Source organism: Salmo salar, chromosome ssa16, assembly GCF_905237065.1.
Source record: "Salmo salar chromosome ssa16, Ssal_v3.1, whole genome shotgun sequence".
NCBI classification, from domain to species: Eukaryota; Metazoa; Chordata; class Actinopteri; order Salmoniformes; family Salmonidae; genus Salmo; species Salmo salar.
The window spans coordinates 26,303,324-26,328,297 of NC_059457.1; the positions used below are offsets into that span (position 1 = coordinate 26,303,324).

The 24,974-nt window shown below is 44.1% G+C and overlaps 1 protein-coding gene across 15 annotated transcripts in view; it reads left to right on the forward strand.

The window, feature by feature from the left end:
• LOC106573459 (FERM domain-containing protein 4A) overlaps nucleotides 1–24,974 on the forward strand; it is a 150,938-nt gene that overhangs the window by 73,308 nt on the left and 52,656 nt on the right. For 14 of the 15 annotated variants that reach the window (XM_014148529.2, XM_014148525.2, XM_045697118.1 and 11 more), the window contains exon 2: nucleotides 20,043–20,108. In XM_014148529.2, the coding sequence (XP_014004004.1) occupies nucleotides 20,043–20,108 (66 nt within the window). Of the gene's footprint in view, nucleotides 1–10,009; nucleotides 10,614–20,042; nucleotides 20,109–24,974 lie in introns of those variants that run through there. The other variant, XM_014148530.2, reaches the window with a different exon arrangement.

Genomic DNA, 24,974 nt, shown 5'->3' on the forward strand with positions numbered 1-24,974 from the left:
AGTGTATGTGGTATTATGTGTGATTGAATATGTGTATTTTATTATTGCCCTCTTCCTTTCCAATCCCAGCCTGCAGTGTCTGGCTCTCTCCCTCAGGCAATTCATTATCTTTATACTGATGGGATTCCCTCTGGAAGAATGAACACACACACACACACACACACACACACACACACACACACACACACGGACTCACAGGCACACACACACTCGCGTGCACATACATTTACGTACGCACACTCACCACACAAATGCACACACACACACACACACACACTCAAACACACACTCAAACATACACACACTTGCCAAGGGCTCTCCCAGTAGATGAGTGGGTTCATGTTTCACTAGTGTAGATAGAGTGTAGTAATGGAGTGGAGTAGATGTGCAGCCAGGTCACCTGTGATACAAGTCAGTATTCCACATCCATCCATGTCTGAGGACGTCGTGAGAGGATGTGGAAACTGGCTACTAGGTGCAACAGTGAGAGCTGTTACCTTCAAGTAGTTATTGTTTTTTTTCAAGGGCGTTGTGGACGGGGATGGCGTAAGCTTCTGCCTCTGATTCCAAAGGTTGCCAGTTCGAATCCAGCGATAGAAAGTTGTTTTTGATATTTTTGTTTTAAGCCTATCCCAAACCTTAACCCTTACCTTAACCATTCAGAGTTAATGCCTCACCTTAAGATTTCGGCGTTAATGCCTAAACTTAAACTTAACCTTAAAGATTCCGAGTTGATGCCTTAACTTAACCTTAAACACTTCGGAAAACTTTGAGAAATATGGATGAACTTCTAATTCTGACGTGAGACTGTGAGAGCTAGTTGAGGTGTTTGTGTCCATCCATGGGTGCGTGGGTGCGTGCGTGTCTGTCTGGCTGGTGGCAAAACCCTTGGCAATCATAGAGGTCAGACGTTTCTTGTAGTTGGCCACCAGGTTTGCACACATCTCAGGAGGGATTTTGTCCCACTCCTCTTTGCAGATCTTCTCCAAGTCATTTAAGGTTTCGAGGCTGACGTTTGGCAACTCGAACCTTTAGCTCCCTCCACAGATTTTCTATGGGATTAAGGTCTGGAGACTGGCTAGGCCACTCCAGGACCTTAATGTGCTTCTTCTTGAGCCACTCCTTTGTTGCCTTGGCCGTGTGTTTTGGGTCATTGTCATGCTGGAATACCGATCCACGACCCATTTTCAATGCCCTGGCTGAGGGAAGGAGGTTCTCACCCAAGATTTGACAGTACATGGCCCAGTCCATCGTCCCTTTGATGCGGTGAAGTTGTCCTGTTCCCTTAGCAGAAAAACATCCCCAAACCATAATGTTTCCATCTCCATGTTTGACGGTGGGGATGGTGCTCTTGGGATCATAGGCAGCATTCCTCCTCCTCCAAACACGGCGAGTTGAGTTGATGCCAAAGAGCTCCATTACCAATTGTTTTCTTGGTGACTATGGTCCCAGCTGCCTTGAGATCATTGACAAGATCCTCCCGTGTAGTTCTGGGCTGATTCCTCACCGTTCTCATGATCATTGCAACTCCACGAGGTGAGATCTTGCATGGAGCCCCAGGCCGAGGGAGATTGACAGTTCTTTTGTGTTTCTTCCATTTGCGAATAATCGCACCAACTGTTGTCACCTTCTCACCAAGCTGCTTGGCGATGGTCTTGTAGCCCATTCCAGCCTTGTGTAGGTCTACAATCTTGTCCCTGACATCCTTGGAGAGCTCTTTGGTCTTGGCCATGGTGGAGAGTTTGGAATCCGATTGATTGATTGCTTCTGTGGACAGGTGTCTTTTATACAGGTAACAAACTGAGATTAGGAGCACTCCCTTTAAGAGTGTGCTCCTAATCTCAGTTTGTTACCTGTATAAAAGACACCTGGGAGCCAGAAATCTTTCTGATTGAGAGGGGGTCAAATACTTATTTCCCTCATTAAAATGCAAATCAATTTATAACATTTTTGACATGCATTTTTCTGGATTTTTTTGTTGTTATTCTGTCTCTCACTGTTCAAATAAACCTACCATTAAAATGATAGACTGATCATTTCTTTGTCAGTGGGCAAACGTACAAAATCAGCAGGGGATCAAATACTTTTTTCCCTCACTGTACCCTTTTTCCCCTCACTGTACACTCACTGTACCCTCACTGTAACTTCTTCTCTCTGAAGTAGAGGTTCTCCAGCGGACGCCATTGGAAAACCTGACACACACACACACACACACACACACACACACACACACACACACACACACACACACACACACACACACACACACACACACACACTGCTGGCAGTATCAGTGAGCAGGGTCTAAACTGATTTCTATCACCTTAAATAATGGATGAAGAGAGGAGGTCAGGGGAAACAGATACATCCCTGGTGACACACACACTGACGCTCTATGCCATGTGAAGTTGTGCTCTTTCTGTCTCTGTTTCACTCTCTTTCTGGCTCTTTATCTCTTTCTGGCTCTCTCTCTCTCTCTCTCTCTGCGTTGTTAGTCCAGATCACCTGAGGGTTCTGAAATCTATTTCATCCTAAACACAGAGCAGATGCATGGTGGCCTCAGTCAGAAGTAACGCTGGCTATATCAACAAAGCCCGGCATTCCCCACTTTAAACCAGAACCTGAGGAATTCCATCAGAGTTAGGGAAGAGTTTTAGTAGAACGCTGCATGATGTGTGTGTGTGTGTGTGTGTGTGTGTGTGTGTGTGTGTGTGTGTGTGTGTGTGTGTGTGTGTGTGTGAGTGAGTGATAAGCTGGTATAGAGCGACTTCATGGGGTATTCTTCCCAGAGAGTGACAGAGTGGACTAATCCCTTGTGGCTGGAGCTAAAGGGTGCAGCTCATCTTTCCCATAAATAGGGCAGAGGTAGAGTGCAGCTGTGACAGAGAGAGAAGTGGACATACCATACGCACACACACAGGTCCCTGCAGGGCCACAAAACAGTGACAGCCCCTTCCTGGCATAACTATAGCACCTCGCTACTCTGCGTGGTGTGTCACACAAACATGGGCACACATGCATGAACACATACTGTACACATGCAAACCCATACAAATATGCATGGATAAACACACACACATGCACGCACGCACGCACGCACGCACACACACACACACACACACACACACACACACACACACACACACACACACACACTGATGCAGTATAATAGCAGGCACAGAAAAGCATTTGTCTTGTTGGATGTGATACAAGGAGATGTTTGCTTTGGCCCTGTTCTACATCTTGCTGTATTAAATAGAACTCCAGGCCGTGTGTGTGTGTGTGTGTGTGTGTGTGTGTGTGTGTGTGTGTGTGTGTGTGTGTGTGTGTGTGTGTGTGTGTGTGTGTGTGTGTGTGTGTGTGTGTGTGTGTGTGTGTGTGTGTGTGTGCCCGCATGTGTGTGTGTGTGTGTGTGTGTGTGTGTGTCTGCGTGTGTGTGTCTGTGTGTGTGTGTCTGCGTGTGTGTATGACACAGTTATTTCAGCTTAACTGTTACAACATCCAAATCAAATCAAATCAAATTGTATTGCTCACATACACATATTTAGCAAATGTTATTGTGGGTGTAGCGAAATGCTTGTGTTCCCAGCTCCAACAGTGCAGTAGTATCTAACAGTGCAATAGTATCTAAAAAACGATTCACAACTATACACAAATATCTAAAAGTAAAATCATGGATTAAGAAATATATAAATATTAGATTGAGCATTGTTGGAGTGGCATTGACTAAAATACAGTAGAATATACATATGAGATGAGTAAAGCAGTATGTAAACATTATTAAAGTGACTAATATTCCATTATTAAAGTGACCAGTGATTCCAAGTCTATGTACATAGGGCAGCAGCCTCTAAGGTGCAGGGTTGTGTAATCGGGTGGAAGCCGGCTAGTGATGGCTATTTAACAGTCTGATGGCCTTATGATATAAGATGCTTTTCAGTCTCTCGGTCCCAGCTTTAATGGACCTGTACTGACCTCGCCTTCTGGATGACAACAGGGTGAACAGGCTGTGGCTCAGGTGGTTGATGTCCTTGATGATCTTTTTGGCCTTCCTGTGACATCGGGTGCTGTAGGTGTCCGGAGAGCAGGTAGTTTTCCCCCGGTGATGCGTTGGGCAGACAGCACCACCATCTGGAGAGCCCTGCGGTTGCGGGTGGTGCAGTTGCCATACCAGGCGGTGATACAGCCTAACCAACAGTGCAATTTTTAAGTAAAAAAATTGGTATTAGGTAAACAATAGATAAGTAAAAAAAAATCAAAAATCAAAAACTGTAAAATGACAGTAGTGAGGCTATATACAGGTGGTACCGGTACAGAGTCAATAAGCAGGGGCACCGGTTAGTCGGGCTAATTGAGGTGAAATTTACATGTAGGTATAGTTAAAGTGACTATGCATAGATGATAAACAGAGAGTAGCAGCAGTGTAAAAGAGGGCGTTGGCGGGTGGGGGGTGGCGGGTGGCAGGACACAATGCAAATAGTCCGGGTAGCCAATGTATGGGGGCACCGGTTAGTTGGACTAATTGAGGTAATATGTACATGGATGTATAGTTAAAGTGACTGTGCAAAGAGGATAAACAGAGAGTAGCAGCAGCTACAAGTTTGTGTGCGTGTGAATGTGTCATGAAATATTTGCTGTCAAAGTCAAATTAGTCTATATTCGTCGTGACTCAGCCCTCTCTCACTTTTGCATGATATCTGCAAGGCAAACCATGGTGTTTGTGTCTCAAACCTAGAGCTGCACGTTCACTAGCTCAAGGACAATACTCAGTCAGTAAAATCAAATCAAAGTTTATTGGTCGTGTACACAGTTTTGCAGATGTTAGCGCATGTGCGGCGAAATGCTTATCTTTCTAGATCCAACAGTGCAGCAATATCTAGCAACACAATAACAAGCTTGATCTCTAGCTGTGACACACCAGCGTGATTATAACAACCTAGATACTGTATTCCTGTTTGCTGAGTTTTTATCCTGCTGGTACGTACCGTTTAGAAGGTTCCTAAGGATAAGTAGTGAGATGGTGCAAATCTGTCCCATTTATGTGGGATTAAGGCCAGTAGATTTCTCCTAATACCTACAGCACATATCTGCACTAGAAAGATTGAGCACGGAGCTCAAATTTACACCACTCTTCAAGAATGAAAATGTGTCACAAACTTTGATTCGAAGTAAATTATCAATATACAGTGCATTCGGAAAGTATTCAGACCCCATGACTTTTTCCACATTTTGTTACGTTACAGCCTTATTCTAAAACGTATTAAATAAATAAATCCTCACCACACACAATACCCCATAATGACAAAGCGAAAACAGGTTTTTAGACAATTTTGTAAATGTATTACAAATAAAAGTCAGAAATACCTTACTTACATTATTAGTCAGACTCTTTGCTAGGAGACTCGAAATTGAGCTCAGGTGCATCCTGTTTCCATTGATCATCCTTGAGATGTTTCTACAACTTGGAGTGCACCTGTGGTAAATTCAATTAATTGGACATGATTTGGAAGGCACACACCTGTCTATATATGGTCCCACAGTTGACAGTGCATGTCAAAGCAAAAATCAGCCATGAGGTCAAAGGAATTGTCCGTAGAGCTCCAAGACAGGATTGGGTTGAGGCACAGATGCGGGGAAGGGTACCAAAACCGTTCTGCAGCATTAAAGGTCCCCAAGAACACAGTGGCCTCCATCATTCTTAAATTAAATAAGTTTGGAACCACCAAGACTCTTCCTAGAGCTGGCCACCCGGCCAAACTGATCAATCGGGGGAGAAGGGCCTTGGTCAGGGAGGTGACTAAGAATCCGATGGTCACTCTGACAGAGCTCCAGAGTTCCTCTGTGGAGATGGCAGAACCTTCCAGAAAGACAACCATCTCTGCAGCACTCCACCAATCAGGCCTTTATGGTAGAGTGGCCAGACGGAAGCAACTCCTCAGTAAAAGGCACATGACAGCACCTAAAGGCACCTAAAGGACTCAGACCATGAAAAACAAGATTCTCTGGTCTGATGAAGCCAAGATTGGCTTGAATGCCAAGCGTCACGTCTGGAAGAAACTTGGCACCATCCCTATGGTGAAGCATGGTGGGGGCAGCATCATGCTGTGGGGATGTTTTCAGCAGCAGGGACTGAGGGACTAGTCAGGATTGAGGGAAAGATGAACGGAGCAAAGTACCGAGAGATCCTTGATGAAAACCTCTTCCAGAGTGCTCTGGACCTCAGACTGGGGCGAAGGATCACCTTCCAATAAGACAACGACCCTAAGCACACAGCCAAGACAACGCAGGAGCAGCTTTGGGACAAGTCTCTGAATGTCCTTGAACCCAACTTGAACCTGATCGAAAATCTCTGGAGAGACCTGAAAATAGCTGTGCAGCGACGCTCCCCATCGAACCTGACAGAGCTCTGCAGAGAAGAATGGGAGAAACTCCCCAAATACATGTGTGCCAAGCATGTAGCATTTTATATTTATTTTCATTCAAACCTTTTTTTGTTTTGTCATTATGGGGTATTATGTGTAGATTGATAAGGGAAAAAACAATTGAATCCATTTTCGAATAAGGCTGTAACGTAACAAAATGTGGAAAAAGTCAAGGGGTCTGAATATTTTCCGAATGTACTGTTAGTATAAGCATTACGTTTTACAGAGTAGTAGCTGAATCATGTGTTCAGTAGTCAGTCTCTGATTTAGTAACAGTTATTCTGTAACTGGGTGGGGAGAGGGAAGTTAAGGAAAAGTCTGTGAACTAAAGCGCTGGAAGTAGTGCAGTTTTGGAAAGCTTTGGGAATAGAGCTATGTAGTAAAATCAGAATAAAGCAGACTTGGCTACAGAAATATCTCTGTGTGTTTGAAGTGCCGGAGTGTGTTTCTGATTTTCAGAACTTAATTAGAAACACATTTCTCTCCCACATTTACTAACGGGCTGGTGAGTGGAGCACACACAAACACACATGCACACACACACACACACACACACACACAGTCTTGTATAACTAATATTGTGGGGACACACAATTCAGTTCCATACAAAATCCTATTTTCCCTAACCAATACCCTTATCCTAACCCAAACCTTAACGCTAACCCTAACCTTAACGCGAAAACCTAACCTTAACCCTAATTCTAAAGCTTTTTTTTGAATTTTTTTTGTACTTAACCTTTATTCAACTAGGCAAGTCAGTTATGAACAACTTCTTATTTACAATGACGGCTTACCCCAGCCAAACCCGGACGACGCTGGGCCAACTGTGCGCCTCCCTTTGGGACTCCCAAACGCGCCCGATATGATACAGTCTGGATGGAGCTAACCCTAGCTCATAATCCTAAAACTAACCCTGGCTCCTAACCCTAAACCTAATTATAACCCTAATTTTAACCTTAACCCTAAACCCCCTAGAAATAGCATTTGACCTTGCGGGGACTAACAAAATGTTCCCAGTTGGTCACATTTTTGTTAGTTTACTATTCTTGTGGGGACTTCTGGTCCCCACAAGTATAGTTAAAAACATTCACACACACACACACGCAGGCACGCACACATACGCACATTTACACACAGTGATACACACATGTGTATGTGCTCGCAGAGACACAGGCAAATGTGCTAGAAGACAGGTCAGGCACACACACACACAAACACACACACACTTGCACAAACAAAACAGATCTCTCCCACAGTTTTTCTACACATTCCTGGCTGCTCTGTGACCCTCCCTGCAACGTCTCACACAAAACACAGGGAACCATATTGGTTCTAGAGCCAGAACTGATGGAGTCTTTCTACATCATGCACAAAGGGAGAGGTGCTTTAGTCTTCCAGTGCACAGTGAGAAACTCACACACACACATTCATCATCATTCATTAATTCAGACAGAGAGAGAGAGAGAGAGAGAGAGAGAGAGATTATGTTTTCTGAATCTGCGTGTGCGCATATGTGTGTGTAGCCTACCGCAACGCAGAACCAGGGTTAAAGAGTCTCCATCGTGCATTAATGAACTGTTTATATCACATTCCACCAATATAGCTTACCTCTAACCCAGACCCCTAACCCCATCTCCTCCCACACTAACACCACCACGCCACCTCTACCCTACAACTCACCATATCCCCATTACTTTTACTGTCATTCTCACCATGTTTCTTGTTGTCACACAGTTGTTTGAGATTTTTCTACCCCTTTATCCCTGGTGCTCTTTCTTCCTCTCTTCATTTTCATCCATTACAGCAGGTCCAGTGCTTCATGGGTTCCTCCAGTTCAAACATTCAGTTTCTCCCCCTCCTCCTTCCCTACCCCTTAACCTCTAATTTTCCTTATTTCCCCCTGTCCCTAACTCTTTTCCTGTCTTCCCTTTCTCCCCTCATATCCCCCATTCTCCTTTACTCTCCCTCCCTCCCTCCCTCCCTCCCTCCCTCCCTCCCTCCCTCCCTCCCTCCCTCCCTCCCTCCCTCCCTCCCTCCCTCCCTCCCTCCCTCCCTCCCTCTCCCTCCCTCTCCCTCCCTCCCTCCCTCCCTACCTCCCTCCCTCCCTCCCTCCCTCCCTCCTCAACTGGAGAAGTTGGACAGGCTAGTTTCCGATGTCTGGAACAAGCCAAAAATACCCAGAAACACAGAAACCTAACAGAAAAAGGATACACTTCTTTCATTTCTCTTCACCTCTACAGTACAACACGGAACCATAGTTCCCATATTCTGCTACCTGCAATCTGGGATTTTAACACACCATGTTGACACTGACGGTTTGAATGAGACAATGTTATTCTAGTGAGGATGCTCTTTATAATGTTACTATCATGGTGTCAACCTGGATGTTCAAATTATTTGACACAGGCATCATTCAAACGAGTGGGTAGCTAAGACAGTATGACCCCACGGCATAGATGATGTTATTCCAGACCTATAGTCACTCAGGTTCAGCCATCCTATATGATAGCTCCTGTATCTCTATGAGGACAGCTATATGGTTTAACCACGGTCTAGTGACTCATCTGTGTAAGCAAGAAGAAAGTTGCACATACTATGGCTCCAACTGTCATGCCACCAGCATATGACAAGGCCACCCACTGGCAGATCAGTGGACACACAGACATGGACAAAATAGTCAATATTATTAAGCCTATGAGCATTTTATTCAAATGTATTTTCTGAGACCTACACCTTATGGGAGACTGAATAACTGTAAAGCTGATTAATGCAGTAGTTCTGACGGTTTCTCCAACTGTAGCCTACAGTGAACACAGTTGCCAAATTTAGGTCATTCAGAATGAGATGCAGTTCAACGGCTGGAGTTTGAACCACAAGGCAGCATCTATAGCCAAACCAAACAAAAGAGCTAGCTAGGAGAACTGTTTTAGAAACAAGCAAGAAAAGAGTGTGAGGGAGGGGGGGGGCGAGAGAGAGAGGGAGGAAGAGAGAGAGGGGGGAGGAGAGAAAGAGTAGTGAGAGAGTGAAAACAGTAGCAGCATCCTCTCCTGAATTGAGGATATCATGAACATTTCTGATTGTACTGAGAGAGAGACAAACAAACAAAAACAAAAGCAAAGTCCTCTCATGCTTTGTTGATTTAAAAAAAGCTTCTGACTCAATTTGGCATGAGTGCCTGCTGTATAAACTGATGGAAAGCAGTGTTGGGGGCGACCTATGATATTATAAAATCTATGTACACAAACAATAAGTGTGTCTGATAGTTTTTGTCTTTTTGTTTAATTTGATTTGTAGATTGTTGTTGTTGTTATTGTTTTTTTGTGTGTGTTTTTTCACTTGCTTTGGCAATGTAAACACATGTTTCCCATGACAATAAAGCCCTTTCATTGAATTGAGACAGAGACCTTTCCCAGATGAAGTTTGGCTCCTGATGCGCAGATCAAGATGTCTATTTGTAGGTCGTTCCTCGGCTGTTCCTAGTAGGCTACACACACACACACACACACACATACACAGTCGGCTACAATTTATTATGACTGAGAGCTGCAGAAAGAAAATTCCCCCTTTACTCTCTCCCCGCCCCCAAAGCCAGCCCCCATTTATTATCATGTTTTCGAACTAGCAGCGTTGATGACAGAACAGACCAGAGGAAAAGAAAAGAAAATACTGTGGATTAATTGACTCGCACAGACAGTTTGGCATGATTTGATTCCGTCAGTCCCCTCTGTCTTTCGTCTTTGGTACAGTCTCCCTCTCTGCATGTTCATTGCGTTGGTGTTTCTGCTGGGCGCCGGCGTCTCAAGGGAGAGTGGGGGTGCTCGGGTGGTCTGAATAGCCGGGAAGAAGCCCTCTGTTTCGGTGGGAGGATGAACCATTGAACGGTGCAGCGCTGCTGGTTGGAAGCGGGCCAGGGTCGCTGTGTGTGGGAGAGAGCTCGTTCAGAAGGAGATGGGATGGTTTGGCTCCGTTATCAACCCGGATTAACGAAAAACGGGGATAGGGTTGCAACGCTTCTCCTGTGTGAGTCGCACCGGTCACTCACTATTGCATGGATGCTGATGGCGTTCTAGGCCGGGGAACAAGAATTTTACCAACTGGATTTATTGCATCGTTTATTGGGATTATTTCAGGCTCGACAAATCTAAAAGTCCGTGTGGAATTGTTTTTGAGCGAACCAGACATTTTCCAAAGGTAAATGTCGATCTTCGTCTTTCTACTGTTGGCCTATCGACCCATGTCAAAAACGTCGGCCACTTTCATTATGCGACCGTGTGTATTGTGTGTAACATGGTCCATTTGTAGTTTATCCCGAAATGCGGGTTTGTGTTTTGAATATATCGCTTGGTAGGCTACAATCGAAAAGCCTTGCTAAAATAGAAATAGCATGGTTAGCCAACTATCAGAAAACCAGCAATCATTTCTACCCTGTCTACCGATGTGACTAGAGGCAGTTATCATCTGTAGCCTGCAGGGGATGCATTCAAACTTGCCTGGCAATGGGTCAAAAATGTAATTCTGATAGTGTAGAGCTAGGCTGCAGCTTGTTTACGGATTCAAACTCACAATCATGCCTCATTCTCTGGACTAGCATCGTGTCTATTTCCACCATGTGAATAGGGAATATTTTGTGATGTGTTATTACAGTGTTATTGTGCGCGTGGAAGGACACAGCCTGGCTGCGTACCAAATTGCAGAGATTGTGATTCCAGTTTAGGGCCACAATGATACAATGTTTCAAGAACTGCTCTTCAACTCGTGCTTTAGCCTAATAGGGATACCATGTAAGATTTCAAACCTGTCAGCTACATTCACAGATGGTGGATTGTTATTGTCATGACTAGACAGCCCATGCATAGGTGTACTGGAGAGTAAATTACTTTAGTGTTATGGGAATCTCCGGTTCTAAGCATTGGTCTTGTGGCCCTAGTAGATTTGATCTGACTGCTGTCTCATGATGTTTCAGTGCATTTAGTGGAAGGTGATCCGGTGAGATTGATAGTCTAGTCTATGAATTAGCTGACATTTACATTTTAGTCATTTATCAGACACTCTTATCCAGAGCGACTTACGGTAGTAAATACATAAATTTTTAATACTTCGTACTAGAAGTATCTATTTTTGGTAACATTCACACCCATTCAGTGTAGCAAGTGTCAGAACTTTGTCACATGTTGTAGCCTTCAATTCGTAGTGATGTTTTACTTTCTTTTTTAAAATGTATCATTGAATATTGTGTAGATTTAGTGACCTTGTCCTCCTTGGATTGGGTTACGTAAACAGCAGAGCCAGTGATTTGTAACCGTGCCTGTTATTGTGGTGTTCTTCTCCCTTAGTGCCTCAAGCAAAGCCTCCTCATTCTCTGGTGTACTTTAGTATAACAGAGAGAGAATATGCTGCCTGTATGTAGATAAGACAGTCGGTGTGTGTGCGTGTGTGTGCGTGTGTGTGTGTGTGTGTGTGTGAGCTAGAGCCTTATCTGTGTCTGCATTTCAGGTCTAGGGGGTCAGCGGATTTCTGGCCAGTGATCTCTATGATAATCTACCTCTGGTCCAGACAGGGAGACCTTGCACAGGCAGCATGGACTGAGTGGTGTTAGGAAATCTTGGGAACACAGAGGAGTCATTTGGGGAGAATATTCACAGACCAGACTATAGCTGACTGGCAGCTCATTTACAACTACGTTCTGAAACTGTGGGAGAACTAAACTCCAGGACCTGGGGAGTGGCCTGTAGTGCTGCATAGTGCACATGTCACAGCAAGATAAATGAGTGCAACACATAACAAAAGCCACAGTCCACGTGGGCTGAGACACGGTATTAGAGTGATACAGTACCAGTTGAACGTTTGGACACACCTACTCATTCAAGGGTTTTTCTTTATTTTTACTATTTTATACATTGTAGAATAATAGTGAAGACATCAAAACGATGAAATAACCCATATGGAATCATGTAGTAACCAAAAAAGTATTTTATATTTTAGATTCTTCAAAGTAGCCACCCTTTGACTGGATGACAGCATTGCACATTCTTGGCATCTCTCAACCAGCTTCATTAGGTAGTCACCTGGAATGCATTTCAATTAACAGGTGTGCCTTGTTAGAAGTACATTTGTGGAATTTCTTTCCTTCTTAATGCGTTTGAGCCAATCAATTGTGTTGTGACAAGGTAGGGGTGGTATACAGAAGATGGCCCTATTTGGTAAAATACAAAGTCCATATTATGGCAAGAACAGCTCAAATAAGCAAAGAGAAACAACAGTCCATTACTTTAAGACATGAAGGTCAGTCAATGCAGAAAATATCAAGAACTTTGAAAGTTTCTTCAAGTGCAGTCGCAAAAAACATCAAGCACTATGATGAAACTGGCTCTCATGAGGACCGCCACAGGAAAGGAAAGACCCAGAGTTACCTTGAATGAGTAGATGTGTCCAAACTTTTGACTGGTACTGTATTTCTAATAGAGGTAATACTACCTAATAATAAGGTTATTCTACTACTAGGCGAGTGGAGAATAGCAGTAGAAGAGGTGGAGGTTGTTTGAGTGCAGGTGCAGCCACTTTAAACCTTCAACCACAGAGAGGGAGAGACAACTAAGCCCATCAAAGGAAGCTGGACTAAAGGCACACACACACACACACACACACACACACACACACACACACACACACACACACACACACACACACACACAAACACTGGCAGCAGCCTCAGGGCAGAGCTCAGCTCACACAGGGGTGGGTCTTGAAACAATCCTGAACTATCGCTCTCTTTTTCTCTCAATTCGATTCAATTCAAAGGGCTTTATTGGCATGGGAAACAATACATTTCAAAGGGCTTTATTGGCCGGGAAACAATTCAATTCAAAGGGCTTTATTGGCAAGGGAAACAATTCAATTCAAAGGGCTTTATTGCCATTGGAAACAATTCAATTCCAAGGGCTTTATTGGCATCGGAAACAATTCAATTCAAAGGGCTTTATTGGCATTGGAAACAAGTCAATGCAATGGGCTTTATTGGCATGGGAAACAATTTGATTCAAAGGGCTTTATTGGCATGGGAAACAATTCAATTCAAAGGGCTTTATTGTCATGGAAAACAATTCAATTCAAAGGGCTTTATTGGCATGGGAAACAATTCAATTCAAAGGGCTTTATTGGCATGGGAAACATACAGTTGAAGCCGGAAGTTTACATACACCTTAGCCAAATACATTTAAACTCAGTTTTTCACAATTCCTGACATTTAATCCGTGTAAGAATTCCCTGTTTTAGGTCAGTTAGGATTGCCACTTTATTTTAAGAATGTGAAATGTCAGAATAATAGTAGAGAGAATGATTTATTTCAGCTTTTATTTATTTCATCACATTCCCAGTGGGTCAGAAGTTTACATACACTCAATTAGTATTTGGTAGCATTGCCTTTAAATTGTTCAACTTTGGTCAAACGTTTCAGGTAACCTTCCACAAGCTTCCCACAATAATTTGGGTGAATTTTGGCCCATTCCTCCTGACAGAGCTGGTGTAACTGAGTCAGGTTTGTAGGCCCCCTTGCTCGCACACGCTTTTTCAGTTCTGCCCACAAATTCTCTATAGGATTGAGGTCAGGGTTTGTGATGGCCACTCCAATACCTTGGCTTTGTTGTCCTTGACTTTGTTGACCCCCACAACATGATGCTGCCACCCCTGTGCTTCACGGTTGGGATGGTGTTCTTCGGCTTGCAGGCCTCCCCCTTTTTCCTCCAAACATAACGATGGTCATTATGGCCAAACAGTTCTATTTTTGTTTCATCAGACCAGAGGACATTTCTCCAAATAGTACGATCTTTGTCCCCATGTGCAGTTTCAAATCATAGTCTGGCTTTTTTATGGCAGTTTTGGAGCAATGGCTTCTTCCTTGCTGAGCGGCCTTTCAGGTTATGTCGATATAGGACTCGTTTTACTGTGGATATAGATACTTTTGTACCTGTTTCCTCCAGCATCTTCACAAGGTCCTTTGCTGTTGTTCTGGGATTGATTTGCACTTTTCGCACCAAAGTACGTTCATCTCTATGAGACAGAATGCATCTCCTTCCTGAACAGTATGACAGATGCGTGGTCCCATGGTGTTTACACTTGCGTACTATTGTTTGTACAGATGAACGTGGTGCCTTCAGGCATTTGGCTATTGCTCCAAAGGATGAACCAGACTTGTGGAGGTCTCCAATTTTTTTCCTGAGGTCTTGGCTGTTTTCTTTTGATTTCCCCATGATGTCAAGCAAAGAGGCACTGGGTTTGAAGGTAGGCCTTGAAATACATCCACAGGTACAGCTCCAATTGACTCAAATGATGTCAATTAGCCTATCAGAAGCTTCTAAAGCCATTACATAATTTTCTGGAATTTTCTGTTTAAAGGCACAGTCAACTTATTGTTTGTAAACTTCTGACCCACTGGAATTGTGATACAGTGAATTATAAGTGAAATAATCTGTCTGTAAACAATTGTTGGAAAAATTACTTGTGTCATGCACAAAGTAGATGTCCTAACCGACTTGCCAAAACTATAGTTTGTTAACAAGAAATTTGTGGAGTGGTTGAAAAACGAGTTTTAATGACTCCAACCTAAGTGTATGTAAACTTCCGACTTCAACTGTATGTTTACATTGCCAAAGCAAGTGAAATAGATAATAAATAAAAGTTAAATAAACAATCAAAATTAACATATGTTTACATTACCAAAGCAAACCTCTCTCTCTATTAAATTTTCAATTTCAATTCAAATGGCATTGTTGGCATAGGAAACATATGTTTACATTGCCAAAGCAAATGGAATAGATAATAAACAGAAGGGAAATAAACAACAGAATAATTAGTGAACATTACACTCACAAAAGGTTTAAAGGAATATAGACATTTCCCTCTCTCTCTCTCTCTCTCTGCTCTGCTCTATCTCTCTTGCTCTCTCTCTCTCTCTCTCTCTGTCTGTCACGGTCTCTATTTCTGTCCTCAGCCCCCTGCCAATTCTCACATCCATCTTCTCACCCTGCTGCTATAGTGGACCACATGGTGAGGTTTACACACTACCCACACAAAGTCACAGGAACTTGTTGTGATCCTGTGTTATAAGAGGTGCAGCAGCAGAACTATGCCAGGGGGATGACTCAGGGTGTTTGTCAATATGAGATGGCTGACTGTCCACCTGCCTTCTGCCCTCACTCTCGCTCTCTTATTTCAAAGGGCTTTACTGGCATGGGAAACATATGTTTACATTGCCAAAGCAAGTGAAATAGATAATAAACAAACAATTAAAGTAAACATTACACTCGCAAAAGTTCCAAAGGAATAGAGACATTTCAAATGTCATATTATCGCTATATAGAGTGTTGTAATGGGTGAAAAGGGGTTCACACAGCTAAAAGAAATTCATAAGCCTGCTACCTATCGAAAAACCAATTACTTCACATGGCAATCCCATGATACCTCCCAGTGTGTGTGGTTCAAGTTTTATTTGTCACATGCACAAGTAGAGTGAAATGCTGTGTGTGTGTTAGCCCCGCCCTGACCCTGGCCAGGACTGTTTCCATGGTTATGTTACATGTTTACGTCTCAGTCTGTCGCTCTGTTACTGTAACGTGTTACTGTGTCTGAAGGGGGTGCTGGAGGTGTGTGTTTTAGAGATGGGTAGCGATAGACATTAGTGTGTGTGTTTTAGAGATGGATAGCGATAGACATTAGTGTGTGTTTTAGAGATGGGTAGCGATAGACATTAGTGTGTGTGTGTTTTAGAGATGGCTAGCGATAGACATTAGTGTGTGTGTTTTAGAGATAGGTAGCGATAGACATTAGTGTGTGTGTGTGTGTGTTTTAGAGATGGGTAGCGATAGACATTTGTGTGTGTGTGTGTTTTAGAGATGAGTAGCGATAGATATTAGTGTGTGTGTGTTTTAGAGATGGGTAGCGATAGACATTAGTGTGTGTGTTTTAGAGATGGGTAGCGATAGACATTAGTGTGTGTGTGTGTTTTAGAGATGGGTAGCGATAGACATTAGTGTGTGTGTGTTTTAGAGATGGGTAGCGATAGACAGTGTGTGTGTGTGTTTTAGAGATGGGTAGCGATAGACATTAGTGTGTGTGTGTTTTAGAGATGGGTAGCGATAGACATTAGTGTGTGTGTGTGTGTTTTAGAGATGGGTAGCGATAGACATTAGTGTGTGTGTGTTTTAGAGATGGGTAGCGATAGACAGTGTGTGTGTGTGTTTTAGAGATGGGTAGCGATAGACATTAGTGTGTGTGTGTTCTAGAGATGGGTAGCGATAGACATTAGTGTGTGTGTGTTCTAGAGATGGGTATCGATAGACATTAGTGTGTGTTTTAGAGATGGGTAGCGATAGACATTACTGTGTGTATGTGTTTTAGAGATGGGTAGCGATAGACATTAATGTGTGTGTGTGTGTGTGTGTGTGTGTGTGTGTGTGTGTGTGTGTGTGTGTGTGTGTGTGTGTGTGTGTTTTAGAGATTGGTGTGTGTGTCTGACGTGACATGTTTCAGTTTCAAGTTTTTATGTCACATGCACAGTGAAAGTACAGTGAAATGCTCAAAACCCAACAATGGAATTCAATAACAATATATTACTAGAAAAAAATTGAGAAATAAGAATAGGAAATAGGAAATACACAATAAAGTAAGTAAGCATACTATATACAAGAAATATTTAAAAAGTTTTTTTGCAATACCATATTTACATGTACAGGGATACTGGAGTGATGGAGGTAGATATGTATAGGGGTAAGGGGACTGGGATACTGGAGTGATGGAGGTAGATATGTGTAGTGGTAAGGGGACAGGGATACTGGAGTGATGGAGGTAGATATGTATAGGGGTAAGGGGACTGGGATACTGGAGTGATGGAGGTAGATATGTGTAGTGGTAAGGGGACAGGGATACTGGAGTGATGGAGGTAGATATGTATAGGGGTAAGGTAACAGGGATACTGGACTGATGGAGGTAGATATGTATAGTGGTAAGATGACAGGGATACTGGAGTGATGGAGGTAGATATGTATAGGGGTAAGGTAACAGGGATACTGGAGTGATGGAGGTAGATATGTATAGGGGTAAGGTAACAGGGATACTGGACTGATGGAGGTAGATATGTATAGTGGTAAGATGACAGGGATACTGGAGTGATGGAGGTAGATATGTATAGGGGTAAGGTAACAGGGATACTGGACTGATGGAGGTAGATATGTATAGTGGTAAGATGACAGGGATACTGGAGTGATGAGGTAGATATGTTGTATCGGGTCTGGTGATGGAGTAGTATGTATAGGGGTAAGATGACAGGGATACTGGAGTGATGGAGGTAGATATGTATAGGGGTAAGGTAACAGGGATACTGGAGTGATGGAGGTAGATATGTATAGGGGTAAGGAGACAGGGATACTGGAGTGATGGAGGTAGATATGTATAGTGGTAAGGGCACTGGGATACTGGAGTTATGGAGGTAGATATGGATAGTGGTAAGGGCACTGGGATACTGGAGTTATGGAGGTAGATATATATAGGGGTAAGGGGACTGGGATACTGGAGTCTAATCGAGGTAGATGTGTATAGGGGTAAGGGGACAGGGATGCTGGAGTGATGGAGGTAGATATGTATAGGGGTAAGGGGACAGGGATACTGGAATGATGGAGGTAGATGTGTATAGTGGTAAGGGGACAGGGATACTGGAGTGATGGAGGCAGATGTGTATAGGGGTAAGGGATCTGGGATACTGGAGTGATGGAGGTAGATGTGTATAGTGGTAAGGGGACAGGGATGCTGGAGTGATGGAGGAAGATATGTATAGGGGTAAGGGGACTGGGATACTGGAGTGATGGAGGTAGATGTGTATAGTGGTAAGGGGACAGGGATGCTGGAGTGATGGAGGAAGATATGTATAGGGGTAAGGGGACAGGGATACTGGAGTGATGGAGGTAGATATGTATAGGGGTAAGGAGACTAGGCAACAGGATATAAGATAAACAGAGTAGCAGCAGCTTGTATGTGAGTGGGTGTGTAGAGTCAGTATAAATGTATGTACATGTTATGTGTGAGTGAGCAAATGATGGAGTGTGTGTGTGTGTGTGTGTGTGTGTGTGTGTTGGAGTGACAGTGTGTGTGTGTTGGAGTGTGAGTGTGCAGGGCCCTGTGAGTGTGCATGGTCCTGTGAGTGTGTGGGGTGTGCATAGAGACGATGCAAAGATCGAATAAAAGGTCAATAAAGATAAAGGTTAACTCAGATGGTCTGTGTAGATGGTTCTTTTCACACCGCCTGATATAGAGGTCCTGGATGGCAGGGAGCTCGTCCCCAGTGATGTACTGGGCTGTCCGCACAACCCTCTGTACCACCATGCGATCAAGGGTGGTGCTATTGCTATACCAAGCAGTGATGCAGCCAGTCAACATGCTCCCAATGGTACAGCTGTAGAACCTTTTTGAGGATTTGAGGGCCAATGCATAACTTTTTCAACCTCCTTTAAGTATTTAATGATTTGGACGCCGAGGAACTTGAAGCTGCTCCTCTGCCGCCCCTTCAATATGGATGAGGGCGTGCTCGCCCCCCTGTTTCCTGTAGTCTACGATCAGCTTCTTGGTCTTGCTGACGTTGAGGGAGAGGTTGTTACTTCGGCACCACACTGCCAGGTCACTGACCTCCTCCCTGTAGGCTGACTCATGTTTTGGAGATGGAACGATAGGAAGCACATTAAAAACACATTAGGACGCATCACCCCTTGGGGTTCTGGCGTTTTTCTCTTTCCAAGTCTCTCCCGTCCTCCTTTCCCCTTTCCTCCTCCACTCCCTTCCCCCTCCATTCCTCCAGATGTGAGGATGTGGGTGAGGCCTGGTGTGTTTGTGTTCCTCAGGATCTCCTCTTCCTGTTACACTGCAAACACAGTCCACATGTACTCAACACACACACACACACACACACACACACACACACACACACACACACACACACACACACACACACACACACACACACACACACACACACCACACACACATACACACACCACACATTAGGAACACGACGGATAATACAGTGGACGTAGAGGGAAAGAGAAGGAAAGCTCTGTCTGTCTAATGGTCTGATTGTCTCAAGCTGTTGGTGGACTTCCCCCTTTATCAGAGGAATGTCAGATATGTCCAGCAGGAAGACACACACACACACACACACACACACACAGGAAATTGAATATTTTGGCCTATTGTGTGTTTTCAGCTCTGCTAACCTTGTTAAGTCTAAGATGAGTTTAAACATTCTACAGCACCGTGTGTATGTGTGTGTGTGTGTGTGTGTGTGTGTGTGTGTGTGTGTGTGTGTGTGTGTGTGTGTGTGTGTGTGTGTGTGTGTGTGTGTGTGTGTGTTCTCCATTGCTGAGAGGAGGACTGAAGACCACATGCCCTTGTTCACATTTTCAGTTGTTATCTGTCCTTTTTTGGTTATTGGTGAATTATTACTGTTGAATCCATGTTGCAACGCTAGTGATAAGAGGTTGGACTGACAAACACAAGGTCGCAGGTTCAAGGCCCACGTGATCTGCCCACTGAATTGATTGCAATATGAATCCCTTTCCTCTCTCTCCTTCTCTCTCTCAGATGACAGAGGGGAGGCGATGTCAGGTCCATCTTCTGGACGACAGGAAGCTTGAGCTCCTTGTACAGGTAAACACACACACACACACACACACACACACACACACACACACACACACATACATACATAGACCCACACACACATACATAGACCCACACACACATACTTAAGGTTGAGGGGAGGGATAAGGAGACCGTGTGTGTGTGTGTGTGTGTGTGTGTGTGTGTGTGTGTGTGTGTGTGTGTGTGTGTGTGTGTGTGTGTGTGTGTGTGTGTGTGTGTGTGTGTGTGTGTGTGTGTGTGTGTGTGTGTGTGTATGTGCGCTAACCTCAGGAGCTCAATTACTGCTGACTGGACAACACTGCTCCGTCTTCTGCTCACCTGATCCTTCCACACACACACACACACACACACACACACACCCTCTCTCGTTAAGGAGTCCTGTCAGTCAGTCCGTCAGTCAGTCAAACGTGCAGCTCTGTCTTTCTGTCTTTCTGTCTGTCTGTCTGTCTAGCCTAATTATGTCCTAAACTGTGGTTCGCCCCTATTTGTCTTCTTAATTCCCCCACCTCCCCCTCCTTCTGCCCTCCCTTGTCCCTACTCTCTCTGTAATGAAGAATGATTCTGACTAACAATATTTCTTCATAGCAGTCTCATCACAACAATGGAGCACCCTTCCCCCTCCTCTGTCCTAGTGTCCTCCTAACCCTCTTCAGTAACACTGACAGTCTTGTCTGTTCATGAGGAAATCTTACTGCTGCTGCAGAGCATACAGAAATAAAGATAGTTCTGGATGGACAGGAGACAGCAGGTGGAGAAGGTAGAGTAGAGGACAGAGTACGTTGAGGCGAGTAGAAAGTGGAACATAGAGAGAGGAAGAGTAGTGGAAAAGAGATGATAGCTCTGCATGCAGTGTGATCTGATTACAATGGCAGAACTGATCCACCTCTCTCTCAGTCCATCTCTAATAGACCTTCATTGTATAAGGGAGGATTTCTCTTTCGCTCATCCACTTCCTTGCTTCACTCGCCCTATCCTCACCTCGCACTCTTGCTATCTTCTTTCATTCTCTCTACCTCTTTCTCTAAGCCTCATATTTCTCCACATAGCTCGATCACATCCTCCCTTCATCCTCTATTCTTCCTTCCTCTCGTCCCTTCATTCTCTCAGCCAGGGGGAGTGGAAACAGAGCGAGAAAGACCGAGATTTAATATGACGGGAGAAGAGAGGAAATAGGATAGACACACACAGAGAGAAGGAACAGATACAGATTGTTCTCTGTTTATAATTATTTCAGCAAAGCAGGTCTCTCTCTCTTTTTCCTCCTCTCTTTCTTCGGTGGGGTGGATGTTCAGTATGCCGTTGAGGGGTTAATGGGACCCTAGAGAATTCCCATGTTATTCCTGGTTTTCCTGTGAGCTGGATAGTGGTGAGGCTCTCCCCCTTTTAGGGAGGGAAAGATTTTTGGTAATGACCCCATAGGGCCCCAAAACCATCGGGCAGCTCCTATATATCTCTACCTGTGAACCACCACTGACAGGGCAGGTCTACCCTTACCTCTCACACAGCCTTCCAGGGTGGAGGATGGTAAAGATTCTAAATCATTTTGACGTTCATACTTGCCAGTTATTAAGATAAGTTGTGACGTTCTTCCTATCTCAGCCCACAGTTAGGGCTCCAGTCCTCACTCGACCCAACCCTCCCCCTCTGTCTCCCTGTCTCAGCCCCAGCTGTACTGTAGACCTGTGGTGCTGACGATGATAACTATTAACACGGGGCTGTCTGACTGGCCTGGGGAGTAAAAGACTTGAGTGGGGCTCTGGCTAATAGGGGTGTGTGTATAGGTGTGTCTGATTGGTGGGTCTGCAGGTGTTGCTGCCTGTGGACCGACACTTCCTGACTGAAGATGAGTTTTGGGTTGAACGTCAGTTTATCTAAAAAGCTCACAGCATAGGCTACAGACACAGAGAGACCAGACGGAAAGAGATAGAGAGAGATGTAGGCTAGAGCTCAACAATGGCTAATACTGCCACGGTGCTGCCGATGTGTACAATCTCTCTCTGTAGCCTTTATTTAATGGGCGTCAGTCACACTGTCCATATCTCCATCCTGCTCTACCACTAAACATGATTACACTTCCGCTAAATGTCTACTCCGACTCTCACGTCATCACACACGCATGTACACACACACACACACAAATGCACACACGCGCCTCACACGCGCCTCACACTAGACTTACACAGTAACCAGATTGTCATACCTTCATAGCGACATTGTGCCATACCGGGATATTCGGTAATACCGGCACTGAACACAAGATGCGCTGTTATTCAAACCCCTGAGGATCTGTAATCCGAAGGTTAGCAATTCCAACAACTACATGTAAAATCCCACAGAGAATGCTAACTAAATGCTAACGAGCGCATTGCAAACATTTTATAGTCTCTGACCTAAACTGTACAAGTATACAAGTAACTCAAAAATGCTACTCACAGTTTGCTGTACACACAAAACAAATATTAGACAGCAAGGCTCTTGTTCCAGGTAGGGATTATCTGCTGGTACCAAGCGAAGTTTGATTTAGGAAGAAGCTAACCTCTTAGCTAGATAGCTAACTAGCTACTAAATTACACTAGGCTTGCACAGCTGCAGAGCATTTAGTACATTTTAAACAGTTCACTTAAAAGTTATATCTAGCTGGCAAACATTTAGTTGGGAATGCCATACTGTAACTAGATCACTGGGGTAATGAAAAATGATGCCACAGAAAAATGATGCCACAGGTGAAGTGAGGTACACAATCTTCTTTATCTCCTATGGTATTGACCAAGTTGACTGCAAGTATTTATTAAAAAAGTAGCTACAAATATTCAAATGTATTAAAAAAACTTTAAGTAAATAGTTTAAATGGTATTGACAGGATTGAAAAACCATCCTATGTTTTTTTCCAAATACCCAGGTATACAGTATATAGAGTTTACTGCCCAAGCCTACCTCACACACAGGCCTTATCGGCAAATCATGCTTATCTTTATAGTGCTGCTGTTCATGATATCCTCAATTCAGGAGAGGATGCTGCTACTGTTATCACTTTGTCACTTCTCTCCCTCTCCCTCTCTTTCTCTCCCTCTCTTTCTCTCCCACTCTCTCTCACTATATATCTCTATCTCTCTCTAGTTATCTCTCTATCTCCCTCTCTGTCTCTCCCACTCTCTCTCTCTCTCTCTGTCTTTCTCTCTCTCCCACTCTCTTTGTCTCTATCTCTCTCCCACTCTCTCTCCCTCTCCCTCTCTTTCTCTCCCTCTCTTTCTCTCCCACTCTCTCTCGCTATATATCTCTATCTCTCTCTAGTTATCTCTCTATCTCCCTCTCTGTCTCTCCCACTCTCTCTCTTTCTCTCTCTCCCACTCTCTTTGTCTCTCTCTATCTCTCTCACTCTCTTTTTCTCTCTCTCTAGCTTTAACTTTCTCATAGTTCCTCCATAATTGTGCTGTCTGTCTCTCCACATCTCCTGTGATTGGTTATTTATAGCCAGGATGGTGTGGCCAGTCAAGTCTAATGACTATTGTTGGCGTGGCTACTCGTTAATGAGAAACTGTTTCTAGGTCTGAATCTCAACCAAAACACTCATTACCTCAATTATACACTATAGCACATTACAACACTACAGAAAGAGAGAGACATAGAGAGAGTTTATTTATCTGTATTGGTTTGGTATTTCTAAACGTAGCTCTTTGTCTCTCTCTCTCTCTCTCTCTCTCTCTCTCTCTCTCTCTCTCTCTCTCTCTCTCTCTCTCCTCTTTCTCTCTCTCCCTCTTTCGTTCTCTCTCCCTCTTTCGTTCTCTCTCTCCAGAGTCTTTCTGTGTAGCAGTATCCTTGTGTAGGCGTAGCTTTTAGTATATCTAGGTCAGTGTAGATGGTGGTGTGTGTGTGTGTGTGTGTGTGTGTGTGTGTGTGTGTGTGTGTGTGTGTGTGTGTGTGTGTGTGTGTGTGTGTGTGTGTTCATGGTTGAATGACATCACCACGTTTACTTTAAATAGCTCACAGTAGTGGATCAGTGAGTAGATATTAAAGGATTGGCCCAAGGGTTGAGAGTGTGAATCGTGGATTTTGTGTGTGCGAGCTTGTGCGTGTGAGTGAGTGAATGTGCATATGTCATTTTTTTAGCGAGCCTGTATGTGTGTGCGTGCTTGCAGTGTGTTTGTGGTAGGTGTGGGTGTGATGCTGTGCTGTCAGTGTGTGTAGCCAGGCAGAGACACACCCATGCTTAACCCCAGGGTGGGGTTCTCTCTCTGAATATCACTAGCACATTCACATGGCAGAACTCTGTGTGCCACTCTCTCATCTCTCTCCCTCTTGATCTTTTTCTGTCTTTCATTATTTCTTGTTCTCTCGCATGCTCTCTCATCCCTCACTCCCTCAATCCTTCTCCTTTTCTCTCTGTTTTTTTTCTCTCTCTCTCTGTGACTTCCTCTCCGCCTCTCTGTACAATAGTCAGTGTGCTGACAAGGTCTTAGCCTGCAGTCTTCAATGATGTGTTTCTGTGTTCAGCGGCTTTGGATGGACGTGTGATGTTATTGTGACAGAGGAGAAAACATAAGCGTCCTTACAGTATTTCAATTTGTTGAAGACTATGATTAGTTGATTAGATGATCAGCTGTTTTACTTGTACCCACAGTGGTAGAGGTCTCTACTTATTCCTGTGATTCTGCAGTAGGAGTGTAGGTCGGGGAGGGGGGCACCCCCACACACACTCTGGGAGAGAGAGAGAATACACACCTGCACTGTCAGCAACACTTAAACATCTGTCACTCTCAGACACCCCCTCCCCCTCCTCTCTCCTGAGCAGTGTCAGTCAAAGCCCTGAGTCACTGCAGTAAATCACTAGCTATTAGAATACAGTGTCACATTTAGCTTAACACACAACCTGAA